This window comes from Macroventuria anomochaeta (assembly GCF_010093625.1).
Source record: "Macroventuria anomochaeta strain CBS 525.71 unplaced genomic scaffold BU25scaffold_24, whole genome shotgun sequence".
Classification (NCBI taxonomy): domain Eukaryota; kingdom Fungi; phylum Ascomycota; class Dothideomycetes; order Pleosporales; family Didymellaceae; genus Macroventuria; species Macroventuria anomochaeta.
Window position 1 is genome coordinate 370,942 of NW_022985385.1, and position 16,473 is coordinate 387,414.

General features: G+C 54.8%; 7 protein-coding genes across 7 annotated transcripts; 1 reads left to right on the forward strand and 6 right to left on the reverse strand.

Annotated features, from left to right (window-relative positions):
* Positions 1–171: 171 nt before the first annotated feature.
* BU25DRAFT_492674 (uncharacterized protein) lies at positions 172–3,239 on the reverse strand. Its single transcript, XM_033711657.1, has 3 exons — positions 2,697–3,239; positions 1,038–2,647; positions 172–988 (listed from the first exon to the last, which is right to left on the reverse strand). Exons 1-3 carry the CDS (start codon positions 3,161–3,163, stop codon positions 312–314), a joined length of 2,754 nt encoding a protein of 917 aa, XP_033559958.1. The 5' UTR covers positions 3,164–3,239; the 3' UTR covers positions 172–311.
* Positions 3,240–3,751: 512 nt separating this feature from the next.
* BU25DRAFT_412416 (caleosin domain-containing protein) lies at positions 3,752–5,233 on the reverse strand. Its single transcript, XM_033706785.1, has 2 exons — positions 4,687–5,233; positions 3,752–4,640 (listed from the first exon to the last, which is right to left on the reverse strand). The coding sequence occupies exons 1-2, from the start codon at positions 4,997–4,999 to the stop codon at positions 4,009–4,011; spliced, it is 945 nt and encodes a 314-aa protein (XP_033559959.1). The 5' UTR covers positions 5,000–5,233; the 3' UTR covers positions 3,752–4,008.
* An 875-nt stretch (positions 5,234–6,108) lies between these two features.
* Positions 6,109–9,025, reverse strand: BU25DRAFT_423104 (uncharacterized protein; the record flags this gene model as incomplete). The annotated part of the gene is made up of 2 exons (XM_033708191.1): positions 6,109–6,320; positions 6,382–9,025. The coding sequence occupies 2 exons, from the start codon at positions 9,023–9,025 to the stop codon at positions 6,109–6,111; spliced, it is 2,856 nt and encodes a 951-aa protein (XP_033559960.1).
* Positions 9,026–9,147: 122 nt separating this feature from the next.
* BU25DRAFT_110845 (uncharacterized protein) lies at positions 9,148–9,944 on the reverse strand. The gene has a single exon (XM_033700341.1). The coding sequence runs from the start codon at positions 9,725–9,727 to the stop codon at positions 9,269–9,271; it is 459 nt and encodes a 152-aa protein (XP_033559961.1). The 5' UTR covers positions 9,728–9,944; the 3' UTR covers positions 9,148–9,268.
* A 641-nt stretch (positions 9,945–10,585) lies between these two features.
* BU25DRAFT_412420 (general substrate transporter) lies at positions 10,586–12,725 on the reverse strand. Its single transcript, XM_033706786.1, has 4 exons — positions 12,302–12,725; positions 11,457–12,252; positions 11,246–11,403; positions 10,586–11,192 (listed from the first exon to the last, which is right to left on the reverse strand). The coding sequence occupies exons 1-4, from the start codon at positions 12,392–12,394 to the stop codon at positions 10,629–10,631; spliced, it is 1,611 nt and encodes a 536-aa protein (XP_033559962.1). The 5' UTR covers positions 12,395–12,725; the 3' UTR covers positions 10,586–10,628.
* Positions 12,726–13,237: 512 nt separating this feature from the next.
* On the reverse strand, positions 13,238–14,704 carry BU25DRAFT_371650 (uncharacterized protein). Its single transcript, XM_033703988.1, has 3 exons — positions 14,010–14,704; positions 13,483–13,964; positions 13,238–13,433 (listed from the first exon to the last, which is right to left on the reverse strand). The coding sequence occupies exons 1-3, from the start codon at positions 14,428–14,430 to the stop codon at positions 13,332–13,334; spliced, it is 1,005 nt and encodes a 334-aa protein (XP_033559963.1). The 5' UTR covers positions 14,431–14,704; the 3' UTR covers positions 13,238–13,331.
* A 350-nt stretch (positions 14,705–15,054) lies between these two features.
* Positions 15,055–16,377, forward strand: BU25DRAFT_441229 (NAD(P)-binding protein; the record flags this gene model as incomplete). The annotated part of the gene is made up of 2 exons (XM_033709224.1): positions 15,055–15,377; positions 15,427–16,377. The coding sequence occupies exons 1-2, from the start codon at positions 15,348–15,350 to the stop codon at positions 16,375–16,377; spliced, it is 981 nt and encodes a 326-aa protein (XP_033559964.1). The 5' UTR covers positions 15,055–15,347.
* Positions 16,378–16,473: the final 96 nt, after the last annotated feature.

A 16,473-nucleotide genomic window follows, 5' to 3' on the forward strand; every position in this document is an offset into this window, starting at 1 on the left:
TGTCATGGCTTAGGTGTGCAGATAGATGGGAGCTTCCGTACCCGTTACGCAATTTCCCGTTGCCCACCTCCTGGCGCTAACATTCTGCTATAGGGAGGGAAAGAAGATGTTCCTACTTCTTAGCATTGTTTAATAGAGCCCCTAGACGGCAGATGTCCTACCTTACCTGCTGCAACCTGCTCAGGAAGATGTGACACACTTACATGCAGCATCGCGAACGAAGATGGTCGAAGAAGCGAATTGATGAGTTGTAGGCATCGGCGCAGAGATAGTTGGGATGAGGTGACTCTGTACTTGAGAAGTTAATGGGGCTATACACCAGCTACAGGCACGGTCCACTCCTTCAGCAAAACCTCCACGATGTCCTTGTTCCTGTTTGCTTCGTGATCCCCATACCGGAGTAACAAATCCAAACCGCCGGCTTCAAACATGTCGTCAGATCGCCATGCATTGTCTTCCAACCCAGGACCGTCTGTCTTTTTCGCCTCCTCAGGTGCTGGTCTTGCTTTGACTTCGTGCTGCTCGAGTCGACACGCGGACGCATTTTCATCCCTAGAGTAAGGGCGCACTTTTGCTTTCTTCCTGGGACAATCTCCGTCCGTGGAGTCAGTTTCAGGTGAACTAGAAGAGCTAGTGTCGTATTTGCGCTTTGAAGTCAGACCGTTTCGCTGCAACAATTCATCTTTCGCCAACAACTCTTCCTTCAACTGCTTGATGTACTCAACTGCGCTCTCTACTTTTGTGGCTTTGGAAGATTTGAACTCTGCAATCGTCCCAGAGCTGGAAGGAAGCAGGTCTTGTAAGTCTTGCAAAGCTGTATTAATACGATTACGCCGACCTTGTTCGGCCAACTTGAAGGACGTGCGCTTTGAAGTCAGGCTTGTAGAAAGGGGTACAGGATATGAAATCCCTGAAGTTGTACTACCATCATCGTCCCGATACTGGGATCTAGAGGCTTGGAGAAGAGCTTGAGTGTTGTTTGATATACCTAATGGTCATTAGCGTCTGGTCAGTGACGTTACAATATCAAAACGTACCATTCTCGCCAGGGAAGGACAAATGCTTGATACTCGGCGAAATTTTTGGCTTCAATGCATAATTGATCCGCCTCGAATCTTGCTTGGAGGCTGCCTCATTACCATTGCTCTCTGCTGGCGAATCCTGCGACTTCTGTGGTTGACTACTGTTCTGAGACTCGGTAGTCGCAGGGTGGACAATGTCGTCGAATTGTGTAACTGGTAGCAGCCGCTGACTTGGTGAAGCTTCTAATTCTGGAGGTGGCTGAAGGGTCTGTAGCGGAGGTAGCCTTTGGCCATGCCAACCTGTTGGAGGTGAGAGCCCAAAACCACGAAGGTGCGGTGCTATAGTTGAAGATCCCGAGAGATGATTGCCGTTTGTTGAAGGGTGAGAGGATGTGTTGTTCAGTGCTGAGCCGTAGACAAAAGCATTGATACTTGTGTTGAACCTGACGCTATCCAGGCATGAGCCGGTGGAAGTTGCATGCAAGGTATGCGATGCCCGTCTTTCCTCAGCAAGTGCAATGGGATCCCGGGTTGCGTCTGCTAACGAGTCTGATCGCACGTTGATCGAAGGGGCGACCATATCTCTGGCATGCGCTGGTACGGGCGAATCTGAAGGACCGAAGAGATCCACCATCTCTTCATCAGAAGACTTGGTGGTCTCTGGATCAGGGTTGAGGGCTTCTTGAGCAATGGCGATAGCAAGATCGGGTCGGTCCGGATCCATCTCCCGAATAAGCTCCCAATCGCCTTGCGTGGATCGCGCCTCTTTGGGACGGTGCTTCTTGCGGTCTCTTTCGGTCGGCGATGTGGGAATTGGAGTAGCGTATCGAAAGCTTGAGTGGATCTCACTAGAGAAGCTTCCTTCAATGTCTCTTGAATGTAGCTCTGTTGGAGGACTATCGACAAGCAGTCCACCATCACAAAACAGCGTAAGTGAATCGTTCCAATCTTCATCCTGAAGGACATTGTCTACTAACATCAGATCTGATGTCCCTTGTCGAAAGGCATTCGAAGCAGGTGCGATACGGTGATTTAGAGTCTGTGTAGGCTTCCTCTGAGATTTGCTGTTACTTTCCAATTGATAAGGTCCAGATTTAGTTGCAAGACGCATTGAATAAGGAAGTTCTGGGCTGAGAATGTCTGACATGAATTCGCGGCGATAGCGTTGATACGTCTTGTGCAGGCGACGCTTACGGTGAGAGCCCACATCCCTGCCGGTCTTCAGACCATTCTGCAGATCGGTGATATGTTGTAGCAAGCTATGCACATGATTTGCGCACTTTGCAAGCTCATCGAGGGTGAGGTGCTCGTCGTTCTCGTCATCGAGTGCGCGAGTCTTGGGACTAGTGGTAGAACCATCAGGTGCGCCCGGCGTGTGCACGTTAGCACTGCATACGCCAGATTCTAAGTGTGGCGTTGATTGAATCGACTGAAAGGTGGAAGTTGCAGGTAAAGCAGCCATGGATAGAGTGGGCAGGCTCGGCGTCGGACTGGGCGTTAGGAGGGTTGTTGGCTCCAGGCCACTCGCGCTGCCCTGAATGTTTGCCTTTGCAACGAAGCTCTCTAGCTGCGCCCAGAGCCGGCGGATCGTTTCACTCTTCTCTTGAAGCTCGCTCTCCAATTGCCTGTTGGTTTAGTCAACAACTACTGTAGAGATGAAATTGTCACACATACCCTCGGACCTGTCCTTGCGCCAATTGTAACACGTTCAGTAGCAACAAGAGACTGAGCTTCAGGCCTTGAAGTCTTCTGCTCAAGTCTCTGACATCTTTCTCCTTCAGCGGCCAGCTGCATTTGCCCCAGAACGTGACTCGTTTAGTCCCATCCTGCTGAGTCTTTCTTCCCTTTTCGAGGATCGCCGAGATTTCGGAGAAAATGGTATTGCAGCTTCTTATGATATGGAATGCCCGAGATATTGCATCTTGGGAGAAAGTCGAGGTCGTTCCTGTCGATTTCAGAACATCTTTGACACTGTCCAACGCAGTACAAGTCGAACCAATATCCTCAGCAAGGTCAGCAATCTCACTCTCTGCTCGTGTCGCTGACCTCAGGAAGACATAAAGTGCTTTTGACAATTCAGCGCCTGCACCGCCGAGCTGAACAATGCTGGCAGTGAGGCCAACGACCTCTAGACCTGACATCGGTATGTTCAGGGCAGTGCCATGTGCGAGGTAATGGGAGCATCGAAGTTTTGTACGTAAAGGTCGCGATTGTGAGCATGATCTAGATGTAAAGTTGAGGTATCGTATTGGGGCTGAGTCTCTGCCTTGCCCCTCGCCAAGGACGCCGCAGCCTCGAAGGCTCTTCCCAGGCTGACAGGCTGCATTTTCCCATCCAATCTTCGTGATACAATGGGTCAGATGCAATAGAGCATGCAAATCGCTTTCGTCAAAAGGTTGCGGCTGCGGATTTGTGCTGCTGTTCCTAAGGCCACACAATTCGAGACTTGCGCGTTTGGCTGGCAGCGTGCCACCACTCTCTGGGCACAGCCCTTGTACGTTAACATGGTACGGAAGTGAGCGGCGGGTCTCGCCGTATTGGACAAGATAGAACCGACGGGCGATGAAGTGGTGCGCATGCAAGGCTGTTGTCTTCAGCATGAGAGGGTGTCATTCGCTCCTCATCCGTTCTCATGTGGGCGCGCGCTCACTCAATGAAGCAGATCTGTCGGAGTTGCATGTTCAGAGCGCGTAGGTGCATTAGAGGTCAGTGAGTCCTATATTGATACGGGACGATGTGAGGATGTTGAAGCAGACACTAGACGATCTAAGAGCGGCCCTACTAGCGCGAAACTAGCTCCATCGAAGCCAAGCACTTCCAGTTCATTATGAAATCAAGGATAACGTGAATGCCTTTGGAATACACGCAGCATGTCTTGTCTTCAATGGCATGATGCTCTCGATGGTATCCATGTCCCACCGATGCGGACATGCAAGCATCAGATGCTCAAAGCCGTCAATCAAGCGCTCGCCATCACAGCCGCGTCCTACCACCGTCTCATCGTCCCCGCCTTCCTCTTCCTCTCACAGTCCCTCGCCCACTTGTGGAACAAACTCCCGTCATAAATCGCCCTGATATCCTCCTTCTTCATCTTCCCATCCTCCGGCCACAACATGAGATACGTCGCCATCCACTCAAAGATCGCCCCACCCCATCCAATCGGATCGCTGATATTCCTCTGCCCCTTGATTTGAGCCATCAACGTCCAGATATCCAGATAGTCCTTACCGTCCGCGTATTTGCTGAAGATGTCTTCGAATTGTTGTGGCCGGAAGCGGCCCTGACTATCATACGTATCGCTATCACTCCCATGCTTGGTACGATCGATATTAACCAAATTGATGCGAAACAGCGGGTCGGGGAGCCATGAGGAGGATGTGGGATAGGAGAAGTTGATATGGATGATGAACAGCGCGAACGCGGAGAGAATCACACCGAAGCCGAGGTTGTAGAAGCCGACGAAGGTGTCACTTGGCCAAAGAATGCCGTCGCGGTCGCGGTCGAAGAACTCGCAGTGTTGCTGTAGCACGGTTTGGTGTCGATGCTTCTTGGCCCAGTCGCCTTCCGTGGTGCCGTTGGGCTTGTCGAAGGTTGCGGCGATGTTGGCGCGTGCGAGGCCTGGGTGGGTTAGTCGGCGTGTGGTGGAGATGGGGATAGAAAGTACCTGGGTCTTTGAGGGGAGAGTTCTTGGGATTCACCCATGGCCTTTGTCTGCTGGTGATGGGGACGTGGTTGACTGTGCGGACATCATTTGCCGTGAAGTCGTAGTCGCCGTTTGTGAGGTCGCCGTTGGTCAGGGAATCATGGCGGTCGGCAGTGAGGCCTTCGGCGTACCAGACTTTGTCAATCATGTTTCGGAGGTGATGCACAGAGCGAGGTCGAGAAGAGGCAGAGGAAGCGCGGCGAGCGAACCCTACAGAAGGAAGTATCTTTCTCGCAGTTCGCAAAGCTGAAGTAAGAGCGGAGCAAGCAGCCATCCCACAATATTTACTGTGCCCTACCACGCCAGCTGGTATGACATGTTCATCACAACAACTGCGCTGCATTGAGCATTCGAACCTTCATAATGACGTCACGACTCACAAACTCGCATCGAAACAAGCGAATAAACGACACCAAGAAGTAATCAAAAGCAATCGCGGGCACTGTCGGCTTCCGTGATACCCGCACACACACTGTATCCAGCGCCCTTTTTTGGGTGTAGCGCTAGGGTAAACGCATTGTGGGAAGGGTGATCGTCAGGGCAGCATCACGGCTGGTGGCTAGCCGATCGGCGCTAGCGGCTGGGTTTACCGACGACCAGTGGTTACACATGCAGAGCGATCCTACACAGCAACAGCACAATGGAAGACGTGTCCAAGGGCCCGCAGAGAACGAGGGCAGCACCAGTATGTAGAAGTATCTGTAGGGAGGACCGATAGCAGATACAAGGGTCTCACAACGTGCCAGTCAGAATAGGGTGACAGGTGGCTTCAACCAGCCTATCTGCGGAACCATACTGTTTGCTCGCACGTTACGGTTGGCACAAAGACAAAGAATGAGGACAGACATGGCTACTGTGACTGCTACAACACGCTTGCTTCTTGGGTATCCAATTCATCAATATTGTACACTACAACTCAACACCAACTCGATTCAACAGCTCTTTGTATGCATGCCGTAGCCTCGCAAATGACTCGATGCAGACTTGAACAATGCCTAAAAGTGTGCCTAAAGCCAATCCAACACCCTTCTGACAGTACCCTTCTTCTTTCTTAGCCTGCCATGCGTCTCATCCGAGGCATGGCGGTGCTGGTGCCGATGATGCTGGGAGAGATATTGCGGCTCCGGCGGCGCGTCGTCTGCACCATCAAACTGACCGCCGCGATGTTGGAGATCATCGTACAATTCACCTTTCGGTGCTGTGCGGTGATGTCGACGTCCGCCGCTTCTGTTGCTCCTCTGGGCTAGCTCGTTTGTAGGTCTGACTCGTTCGTCCTCTTCGTGCTTGTCGTTCTTGCTGTCTTTCTCCCTGCTTTCATTCAATGAGCAAACTGTTCAGCGACTTCAATGATGCTTAACGATGCTCAGAATCCACCTCATCTAGTCACCTAGCAGGCTCCAACATCTTCGGACGGTCTCGCTCCCTGTCCCTCTCACTGCGCAGATCATCGTAGTCGCTCTCATCATCACGACGTCTGCGGCGTCCGTCGCGGTCGTAGTCGCGGTCATAGTCGCGGTCACGTTCGTCACCATCGTCCCTGCGGCTGCGGTGGCGGCTCCGATCACGGTCTCGACGCTCACGCTCGTACTCTTCTTCTGCTTACATGTTAGTCCTGGCTGCCGTTGACGCGTGGCATTGTTAACATTGAGGGCGTACCTCGCTCTTCACGGATCTGTTTGGTCTTATCCGCAAGCTTCTGGATCTCCTCCTTCGTCAAGACCCTCAGCACGATGACACAATCCATACGCTCCTCAAATCGCTCCTTGGCGCGCTCAAGAGCCTCAGGGTTGACAAGCTTGCGGTCAATGCGAGTCCAGCGGGCGCCGACGGGGATGTCCTTGCCCTTGAGAGAGTCCTTGTGCGGGGCTACGCCCTCACGAATGGGCTCGGGGTCTTCGGGGAACTTCTCTGTGGGCTTACGGAGGATGCCCTTCAGAGGTGGGGACTGGTCTTTGCGGGGTACAACGATTTGTACGCTCTTGCCGGGGGCGTCAGGGTTGAGCTTGTCGATGGATTCTGGCTCTTCAACCAGATTGCGGTCGTTGTAGCGGGAGAGTGCTTGGGAAGGCGGGGAACGCTCACGGCGCTCGTCTCGACCTCGTGATCTGGAGCGCGAACGCTCACGGTCTGCTCGGTCGCGACGCCGTCGTCGGTCGCGTCCACCATCCGAATCACTGTCTTGACGGTCTGCCGCAGCCCGGCGGCTTTGCTCTGCCTCCTTCTCTACTTGCGCAATACGACGACGGTACTCCTCATCAGGGTCAATAGCTGCAGGCACAGGCTCCTTACGGCTGCGGTCCGAATCGCGCTCAGCGTAGTGACGAGGTCTCTCGGCATCACTTCCCTCTGGTGAGGTCTTGCGAGGAGGCTTGGGTGGCGGGTTCTCCTCGTTGGGGTATGGACGATCACGTGAGATCGGTCGCTCAGCTTCCTGAGCCATCGCATACGCGGGTGCAGGAGCGGCAACAGGAGGAGCAAACGGAGGCTGAGATGGTGGTGGCGGAGGAGGAGGAGGAGGAGGAGGAGGTAGAGCTTCTCGGCGCTCAGGCTCACGGCGTTCTTCGGGCAATCTGCTGCTGCGCCTGTCGTCTCGTCGCTCGCGGTCATCGTATCGGTCATCGCGCCTGTCTCGCTCATCGTACTCTCTCCGCTTTTGCCTCTCACGCTCTTCGGATGATCCTCGCTCTTCCCGCTCCCTCTCTTTGGCCTTGCCATGTGCAGCAGCAATACCAGCAGTAGCCGCCATACCAGCGATGGCGCCAGCTGCCACAGGAACCGCGCGGCTGTCACGGCTGTTCTCACGTTTGTGCTCGGTGCGAGGGCGTTCAGAACGAGGTGGGTCATACGAATCGTAGGTGGACACTGGCCTTTCGGGGCGGCGCGGCTCAGGCATTCGAGCCTCCGCGCCTCGGTCGGAGTGATAAGCGGAAGGTGCATGCTCGACTGGGGGGGCTCTTTGTGTCTCGTAAGGCGGGTGGATGGGCTGTCGGTCGAGCGCATACGGATCCTGAGCGAGGGTGGGGTTGCCTGTCGCAATTCCGAAGCCACGAGAAGCTACCTCCCGGTCTTCAAAGCCACGGTCAAGCGTGCTGTGGCGCTTGTTTTCAGCCTCCCTGCCACGTCCATAATCGTCATAGGTCTCGGCTCGACGAGGCTCACGGTGCGCCTCCTGGTGAACGGCTGGCGCGTGTCGTGTCGAAGACGAACGGTGTGGTGCAGAGTCGGAGGCGTACGGGTCCTGGTACCGGGAGGGAGCTTCACGTCGCTCAATCGAGTTCGACCGGCCGGGCCTTGGAATGCTGTTGTTGATCTTATCAAAGCCACGAGTGGAGGGAGGCGGGCCTAGGTCACGAGTGGAGCTTCGAGGCGGACGGTCGATAACCATGCTGCTGGGACGGGAGCCGCGTTCCACACTGCCGGCACGTGGGCGCGGCCAGGCTGGCTCGGTGTCGCGGTACATGCTGGCGGGGTCGGTGTACGAGTAGCCATTGTCACCCAGATCGGCGTGGCGGGAAGGCTTGCTGCTGCTTGGGTGGTAGCTGCTGCGGCCGCTTGTGACACCGCCATAGCCGCTGTCCCGGTGCCGCGGTGACTCGACCGTGTCTGTCTCAGCGACCAGCTTGGCTGTGTGGCTGCTGTCAACGCTGTAGATCTTCTTGTGGCTCGAGGTGCCGTCCTGCCGCGAAGAGCCGTGAGTAATGTATGTGTCTCCGTGGCCGTGGGGTGTGCGGGACTGTGTGAGTGGGCTCGAGGGGCGGTGGTCTTGGGTATAAGGCGTGCGGAGGGGCAGCGAGGTCAGCGATGCGATATTCGGTCTGCTCGTGCGGTCCTCGGTGTTTCGTCGAGGGCGTGTCTGGCCGTAGCCCGAGTCGTATTTGAGGGCGCTCGCGCGGGAGCTGGAGGAGCTGCTGGGCGCATAGCCGCCGTAGGACGGGCTCGAGTGGTGGTGGGAGGAGCCCGAGATGCGGTCGGCGCTCGAGCGGGGCGAGCTGGGGCGGTAGCTGGAGTAGTCGTAGGCGGAGGAGTAGGGATCAGCGAAGGTGCCCGTCGACGCGCGGGCCGGGTTGTAGGAGCGCCGCGGCGACGAGGAGCGGTAGTGCCGCGAGTCCATGCCGCCGGAGAGAGTGACGCTTTTGAGCTGGAGGGGCGCCGTCTGGGCGGCGGGCGCGGTGCTCAGCGAGCTGCGGCGGGGAGGCAAGGTCGGCGTGCCTGTGCCGGTATAAGTGTTGCGTCGCGTGCCCGACGACGGCTTGGTCGAGTGCGACTGGAGCGACGAGGGGAGGAGGACGCTGCCCAACATGACTGTCAGCCGGTGAAGCAATGCAACTAGAGAACGAAACTATGTATGCAGTGCAGCAGCGCAGCAGTGCAGCAGCGCAGCAGTGCAGCAGTGCAGCAGTGCAGGCAGGAGCGACCAAGAGGCCACAGACGAGACGAAATCAGGAACAAAGCCAGACACCTCGCAGTGCCGGACGGCGACGTACATGCTGCCGCTATATGGGCGGCGGCCGGGGGGAGCACAGCAGGGCTCACGGTAGACTCGCTAGGCGGCTTGTGGTGACTGGCGGCCCAACTGCCTTGCTCGAGGGCAGCGGAGGGGCACTCTTGGACGGCGGGCAGGGGCTCCGTGTCGAGACGACCGGAGCGGGCGTGATGTTTGCAGCCGCAAGCAGGGACAGCCTGGGGGGAGCGCTGGGCCACGGCGCGCGGATGGGCTCAGGAGCTGCCAGAGGGGCCAAGGAGCTGCCAGATGGGCCAAATGAGGCGGCGGGGCACGGTGATGTCGCGAGCGCGGGTGGTACCAGGTGGGACCGGGAGATGCTGCGCCCAGACAGCCGCAGAACAGGTTCTCGGTGAGTTCAGAATGGTGTAGTGTGCTAGGAAAGGAATACAGAACGCTGGCTGACAAGAAATCGTGAAGCCGCGCCGGCAGGTGTGCGCCCCTACGCGGCTTGCATAGCCTGCATTTCAACGGCGTGGAGCATGACAGTTGATCAGCCATATGACATAGTTGGCTCGTGCGCGCAACTGAGCCCTGAGCGCCGCCCCTGCACGCCTACGCCATTGACAGCTTTGGCTCCGTGCGCCCAGAAATTCTACGCTGCAGTCTGGAGGTTATTCAGCCTGCCAGCCGCTGCTGCATGCGGACACCGGCCATGACTGTCAATGTCAAAGTCCTCAGCCGCCCTCTGTCACGTTGACTCGACTCAACAACCCTTCCCTGGAGGTGCACAACGTCGCCCCGCCAGCCGTCCATCGTACCAAACTCTCATCCCTCTCGCGCGGCCCAAGGGGCTAGTTGGGCACACCAACACAGGATAGCCTTGCAACGCCCAACCATGGCCACTGGTTTCGGGCCGCACAGCGTATCCCCACCGGACGGGAGTCTCGCAAAAACGTGTTTGTTCATCGCTGTGTAAAACGTGGCTTCTTGTCTCAGGTGCAACCGCTGTGGATTTTCGCCAATGTGCAGAATCGCGAGTAATTGTACGGGTCGTGAGTGGACACAGCTGTGGGTGTATGATGATCAGAGAGCATTACGGGAGAAGGAGTGGGGACTTCTGGAAAAATGTCTGTGGGTCTTTGAAGTGGTCTGAGGATGTTGATCTGAGCAGGGTCATCCTCGTGTCGGTCCTCGCACTTCATGAGGGATACCGCTGGCAGTGAGGCTTTATCGAGCTACTCGTTTTCTATATCAAGACTGCTCCGCCGTCGATAGTCGCACACAATCTTCACTTTCTTTTCGGCCTTTCCTGCATATCGTGAGGCGAATGGTAAAGGGCAGCATCATCAAAAGCATGTTTCTTGTGGTCACACGTGCAAGGTGAAGATCTGAAAGATGCGATTCAGCTATCTCTGTGCGGTAGGTACTTTCCTTTCCGTCTTTTCTCGTCCGATTCTTCTTAAGCAGTCTCGACATACTCGACGCTCCTGTTCTGCTTCGGCGCGCCTCCGTCAATATCCTCAACTTCCTCAGCGTAGTGCGTGTTCTTGATCTTCTTCGCGCGCGACATTGCGGGGACAGCGTCCTTGACGCAGCCAGCAACAATGTTGCCCTCGAACAGGAGGTGGATAGATTCGAGCGGCACACCCTTGGTCTCGGGCACGCAGAAAATGGTGTAGATACCCATGATGATGCAGCAGGCTCCGAACAGCAGGAAAGTACCGTAAGTGATATCCGCGAGCATGATGGGTGTGATCTTTGCAATCACGAAGTTGAATAGCCATTGGGTCATAAGGGCGGCAGCCATGATGAGCGAACGAACGTGGTTTGGCGCGCACTCGGAGGAAAGGACGAAGGGGATGGGGCCCCAGCCAAACGAGTAAAAGACGACGAAGAGATACACGCAAATGATGGCGAAGATGGCGTTGCCATCCAGCTCACCGGTGGGTGGGTGCACAGCCTGGTTGATGCCGATGTAGAACATAGCGAAAGCTTGGCCTGCAGAGCCGATCAAGAGTGACCACTGGAGCTTGTCAATGCCATTTCATGCAGAAAGTTAGAATCAACGAGACATACTTTGCGGCCGAGCTGTTCGGTAAAGGCCATCAGACCAATAGCAGTAACGACGATCTTGACAATACCGTAGACACCAGTCGCGAAAAGTCCGGCGGAGCCACCTGTGAGACCAATCTGCTTGAAAATCTGCGGTGCGTAGTAATTGATGGAGTTTGTACCTAGTGAGAAGGTTAGCACTAAGCTTGATTGGATTGCAAACGGCTAAACGTACCAGTCCACTGCTGCCAGAACATGAGAATGACAGCAAAGGAAGAGCGGTAGAAGATCTTTTTGTTCGAGCAGGCCGACTTGAGCTGGGCGACCATTGGCATCTTCTCGTGACCGTTAAAGTCAGCAATGATGTCGTCAAGCTCCTGGACAACATCCGGGTCGTTGGTGGGCTTGCCGCGCACGTGGGCAAGTGCCGTGGCTGCTTCAGTAATGCGGTTCTTCTCGACAAGCCAGCGGGGACTTTCGTTCATGAAGACGATACCAACAAGGAGGATGACGCCGGGGAGCATCTGTAGAGCAAAAGGAACGCGCCACTTAGCGGAGTTGAAGCGGCTGGTGATGTCGAGGTTGATGCCGTAGTTGACAAAGAACGACAGACAGATGCCGGTGACGTTGGCGAGTTGCATGCATCCAACGCATCGTCCTCGAATTTCCTTGGGTGCATTCTCAGAGATGTATGTTGGTACAACAGCTGAGATGAGACCAACGCCGAAACCGCCAATGACACGTCCAACGTATAGCTGAGCCAGGCTGGTTGTGCCCAGTGCACAGAGTGTCTGCACCATCGAGCCGATGATGAAGATGATGTCCGCGATGATGAGAGCCCGCTTGCGGCCAAAGGTGTCGCTGACGTAGAATGATGCGAGAGCGCCGAAGAAGCAGCCGGCTTGCAGAACGGAGACGATGTTGCCTTGGAGATTGGCAAAGTTGGGGCTGTAAGGGTCAAGTTTGAATGACTCTTGGAAGGCATCCATTGTCAGAACACCACCAATCAGACCCGTGTCCCAACCGAAAAGCTACACAACAATCAATATTGGATAAAGGATCTAGAGTGGATATACTCACCATTCCACCAAAGGAAGCAACTACTGTGAGGAGGTAGGCTCGACGATACGTCTTGATGTCGCGCCATACCGCGGGGAGGTCGAGCTTTGCCATGATTGGGACTCGTTGAGGCGAATTCGTTACGAGCAGAAACTTTTTTGAGCTGCGCAGTCGGTGTCGAGTGTCGCTAGCAAAGACCAGGGTCGTCGCGAGGGAGGATTGCGATGAACCTCAAACATCCAAGGAGGACGTTTAGATTTATATCGCAGTCCCGGAAGAGCACGAGAATGCCGATCCACTACTCCATGGGGGTCGGCATAGCATAGCGCGATAGCGCGATGACGTGGGGAATACTGTGGGGTCTCCAGCAGTGGAGCCGCATCTGTGGTGGGCAGTTCTTCCTCCAGTCAAATAGTCAAACGCCGACATCGTAAGATAACTTCCGACGTTTCATCAGGAATTGTTGATAATGTTGCATAGCTGTGCATGGAAGCGAGCATGCGGCGACTGCGCTCGGGGCAAAGCCGACACCAACCTTGCTGGGATTTTGTCAACGGGTTGCTTGATTGTGCCTGGCGTTGCTTGGGCAGGTTGAGGCACCCAGTTGGCGAGTTGACCTTGTCTTGGCCTTTTGGCTCTTTGCGAACATCAGGCTTTGCTCCTTCATCTTCTTCCGCGGTCATGAACTTCAGAGCCTCGGGCGTCAATGTTCATCCCGATAAATTCTTCTGCAATTGCAGCCATTAACGGAAACGCCGTTATGGGTGGACGTTGTCGAACTCTTTTTCAGCCAGTCGAGACGTTGAGTTCAAACGCCGACGTTGCCGCAAACAGGTGCCGGTCGCGCGCGAAAGACGAGAGTCCTCCTCACCTCCACATCGTGTCAAACACCGACCCCAGGTTTTCCCTCCACATCGACCGTGTAAACAACGCGGGGACCGTTCGTAGAGAGTCGGTAAATGCTTCATTGATCTATGTATGGTCATGACATGGATTCGATGCACTCGCTCACCCTTGCTGAAAAAGCGGGATCTGGAGCAGCAATGACGGATCACAAATTTGCCTTGTCCTTCTGCTCCGGCACTTGCGTGATCAGCTTCTCGTGCTTGATCGCTGATGTCAAGTTGTCCAACACCAGCAGCTCCATGTCGCGCTATGAGAGTCAGTCTATTGTTGCGCTTCTGTCTGAAAATTGCACTGACCTGAGTTTCAAATGTTGCTGTTCCAACGTGCGGCAGCAGCACCGCGTTCTCGCACTCCAGCAGCCCTGGATGGATCGTTGGCTCCTCTTCGAAGACGTCCAACCCGACTGTCCAGACCTTGCCGCTCTTCAGCGCATCGACCAACGCTGCCTCATCAATCAGAGCTCCTCTCGCGGTGTTCACTATTATGACGCCGTCCTTCATTTGGTCGAACTCGGGCTTGCCGATGATGTGCTTTGTCTGTGGGTTGAGCGCCAGGTTCAGACTCAGCACGTCTGATGTCTTGAGCAGCTCCTCGAAGGTGACGTATGTCGCGCCGTTCTCCTCATTAGGAGGCAGTCGTTTGCGGTTGTGGTACTGGATCTTCATGCCAAACGCTTTCGCGCGAGTTGCGACCGCCGAACCGATACCGCCCATGCCCAGGATACCGAGCGTCTTGTTCTTGGGGTCGTGACCGAGAGCGAATTTGCCGCGCCATTTGCCTACTTATGTCAGTGAAGCTCGGGGCGTATAGTGAGCATACTGACCTTGTCGTACCGCCGAGTAGGACGGGTGGATATTGCGGAGAGCGCCCAGCATCAGGAAGATTGCTACGTCAGCAGTTGCGTCGTTGACTGCGATTGGTGTGCTTGAGACCTGGATGCCCCTCTTGATGCAGGCTGCTATGTCGATGTTGTTGTACCCTGCACCGTTATGGCAGACAAACTTCAAGCTCTTTGGCAGCACTTCCAGAAGCTCATCGTTGAAATCTCCGGTCAATGGGTTGGAGTCGTTGCTACGGTACAGAGCAAACACGCCGTCGAACTCGCCATCCTTGCACCTCCTGATGAAGTCTGCGCGGTCGCCCTCAGGGTACTCGTGGAGCTTCGAAGCAACCTGTGAGATTTCCTCCCACTCTTTTCGTGTGTGAGCAAGGCGACCGATGAGGAGAGCTGCTCGTTCGGGCATTGTGTCGAGGGCGTATTGAGGAGTAAGTGAAGTGATATGTACAAGAAGCGAAGTCTGGAGGAGCAGCAAGAAGTGGGAGGAGCGCAAAACGGATCCTCACTGGAGCGGCACTTGTTCCCTCTTGTACGCGCCTGTTACCCGGCATATCTCGGACCGAGATGCCTTTCATGTCGACTTTCTGCGAAGTTCTGAACGTGGAAACTGTCCGCGTCGAATCACAATCACCTCTGATCAACATATCTGGTGCTTTTTGTTCTCTGTCTGTGACTGCTGCACAGAGACGTCGCTATCAGCTATGAGTGTGGTGTTGCAGGCCCGCGGACACGACCCCACCACACCAACGCTACGTCATACGCCTCAGAGAAACATTCGTCTTCAGCATCACAAACACATTGCATGATGTGTATCTTTGCCGAGTCAAACACCGGTGGCACGGGTGATTCTACAAAAGATCAAATGCACGTTGTGTGTTGATCACAGTGAGGCTCTTCGGCATTTGATCAACCAAATCAAGTTGCCGTGAGCCCCTCTCCGTTGCCGATCCGCGTACGTAAGAAGCGCTAACCCACAGCTTTCTCCGCATCACATGCGGGGCCTCACTATCAGCTGAGCGAAGCTCTGTAACCGAAACCTACTCATTCAAAAGTCGTCGTGAGGGCATCAGGCAGCTGTTGCCTTGGTGCCTCCAGTGCGAGAGAAAGTGTAGGCAAGCGCCAGGCAACGACATGTCTGGCGATAACGTGCGCCGATGACGCGTAACAGCACGCCTGAAGCCAAAACTCAAAACACTATTAAATAGAACAAGGCTGAAGTATCGCACATCTTCTTCAGTCTTCTAATTGTCTGTCTTGACCGCATAACATCCACAAGAAACAGCACAGGTCCTCCGAAGCTATACCCACAACAAAAAATCCATCATGGAACTCAAGAACATCGCCATACTCGGAGTATGTTGACCACCTAACATCTAGTTCATATCTGACCATCGCAAAACAGCCTGGAGGCAATGTAGGAAGCGCCATCATCAACGAGCTTTCAAGGGACGGCCCACGCTTCAACATCACAGCAATAACGCGACAAACCTCAACCTACACTCCACCAGAAGCATCCGATATCACCCACAAGACCGCAGACTACACCTCACTGTCATCTCTCACCGAAGCATTCACCGGCCACGATGCAATTGTAAACTGCATCACTGGCGGCGCCACGCAATACGACTCATCAAAGCTCATCATCGACGCTGCCGTAGCAGCAGGGGTAAAGTTCTTCTTCGCAAACGAATTCGTCGGCTATGTCGACAGCCCACAGTTCCATCGCATGCCAGAAGCTTTCACTGGCGCCAAGATCAGGATCCGGGAGTATCTAGGAGAGCTCGCTGCTACGGGTAAGATCACATGGACGAGTTTGAACGGGGGACCATTCTTCGATATGTGGCTTATGAAAGGACCTGCGGGCTTTGACGTTGCGAATCGACGGGCGAGGATTTATGGGACGGGGGAGAATTCGTTGTTTTGGACGCCGTTGCCGGTTATTGCGCGGGCGGCGGGGAATATATTGAAACGTCCGAATGTTGTTGCGAATCGGCCTATCTACATTTGTCCTTTCGCCAAGGGGGAACTCACTCAGCGATCTCTTTTGACAACACTTCAAGATGTGTTGGACGCCGAATTTGCGATCGAGGAAGTCGACCTGGTGAAGATCAACAAGAACGCGAGGATTGCTTTAGAAAGAGGAGAAGCAGGCAAGGCTATGAAGGGCTTAGTAGTCAGTAACCAGTTCTACGAAGAGGACAGCGGGAACGACTTCAGTCATTTGATACAGAACGCCGTTGTGGGTGTGGACTTGATGAGCGTGGAGGAGGCGGTACGGGATGCTATTGCACGGTGGGGACAGGATTGTCCAATCGTAGAGAGCATGTTTAGGGTAGAAGCATGCGAGATTTAGATCAACGTAGACCAGGGAATGGATGCAAACAAGTTCAAAGCTCTTTGGTCTTCGAGTTCGTCAGAACACAGATGCTCGAGTACTACACAGACTATA

Bases quoted from the DNA above. Each gene is read 5' to 3' on its own strand.
- BU25DRAFT_110845 (XM_033700341.1), bottom strand. From the start codon at position 9,727: ATGGCTGATCAACTGTCATGCTCCACGCCGTTGAAATGCAGGCTATGC.
- BU25DRAFT_371650 (XM_033703988.1), bottom strand. From the start codon at position 14,430: ATGCCCGAACGAGCAGCTCTCCTCATCGGTCGCCTTGCTCACACACGA. The intron at 13,965-14,009 runs GTCAGTATGCTC...TGACATAAGTAG, and splicing joins CTACTCGGCGGTACGACAAG to GCAAATGGCGCGGCAAATTC. The intron at 13,434-13,482 runs GTCAGTGCAATT...TGACTCTCATAG, and splicing joins CAGCAACATTTGAAACTCAG to CGCGACATGGAGCTGCTGGT.
- BU25DRAFT_412420 (XM_033706786.1), bottom strand. From the start codon at position 12,394: ATGGCAAAGCTCGACCTCCCCGCGGTATGGCGCGACATCAAGACGTAT. The intron at 12,253-12,301 runs GTGAGTATATCC...ATTGTTGTGTAG, and splicing joins TTGCTTCCTTTGGTGGAATG to CTTTTCGGTTGGGACACGGG. The intron at 11,193-11,245 runs GTATGTCTCGTT...GACAAGCTCCAG, and splicing joins CCGAACAGCTCGGCCGCAAA to TGGTCACTCTTGATCGGCTC.
- BU25DRAFT_492674 (XM_033711657.1), bottom strand. From the start codon at position 3,163: ATGTCAGGTCTAGAGGTCGTTGGCCTCACTGCCAGCATTGTTCAGCTC. The intron at 2,648-2,696 runs GTATGTGTGACA...CTAAACCAACAG, and splicing joins GCGCAAGGACAGGTCCGAGG to GCAATTGGAGAGCGAGCTTC. The intron at 989-1,037 runs GTACGTTTTGAT...AATGACCATTAG, and splicing joins GTCCTTCCCTGGCGAGAATG to GTATATCAAACAACACTCAA.
- BU25DRAFT_412416 (XM_033706785.1), bottom strand. From the start codon at position 4,999: ATGGCTGCTTGCTCCGCTCTTACTTCAGCTTTGCGAACTGCGAGAAAG. The intron at 4,641-4,686 runs GTACTTTCTATC...TAACCCACCCAG, and splicing joins CTCTCCCCTCAAAGACCCAG to GCCTCGCACGCGCCAACATC.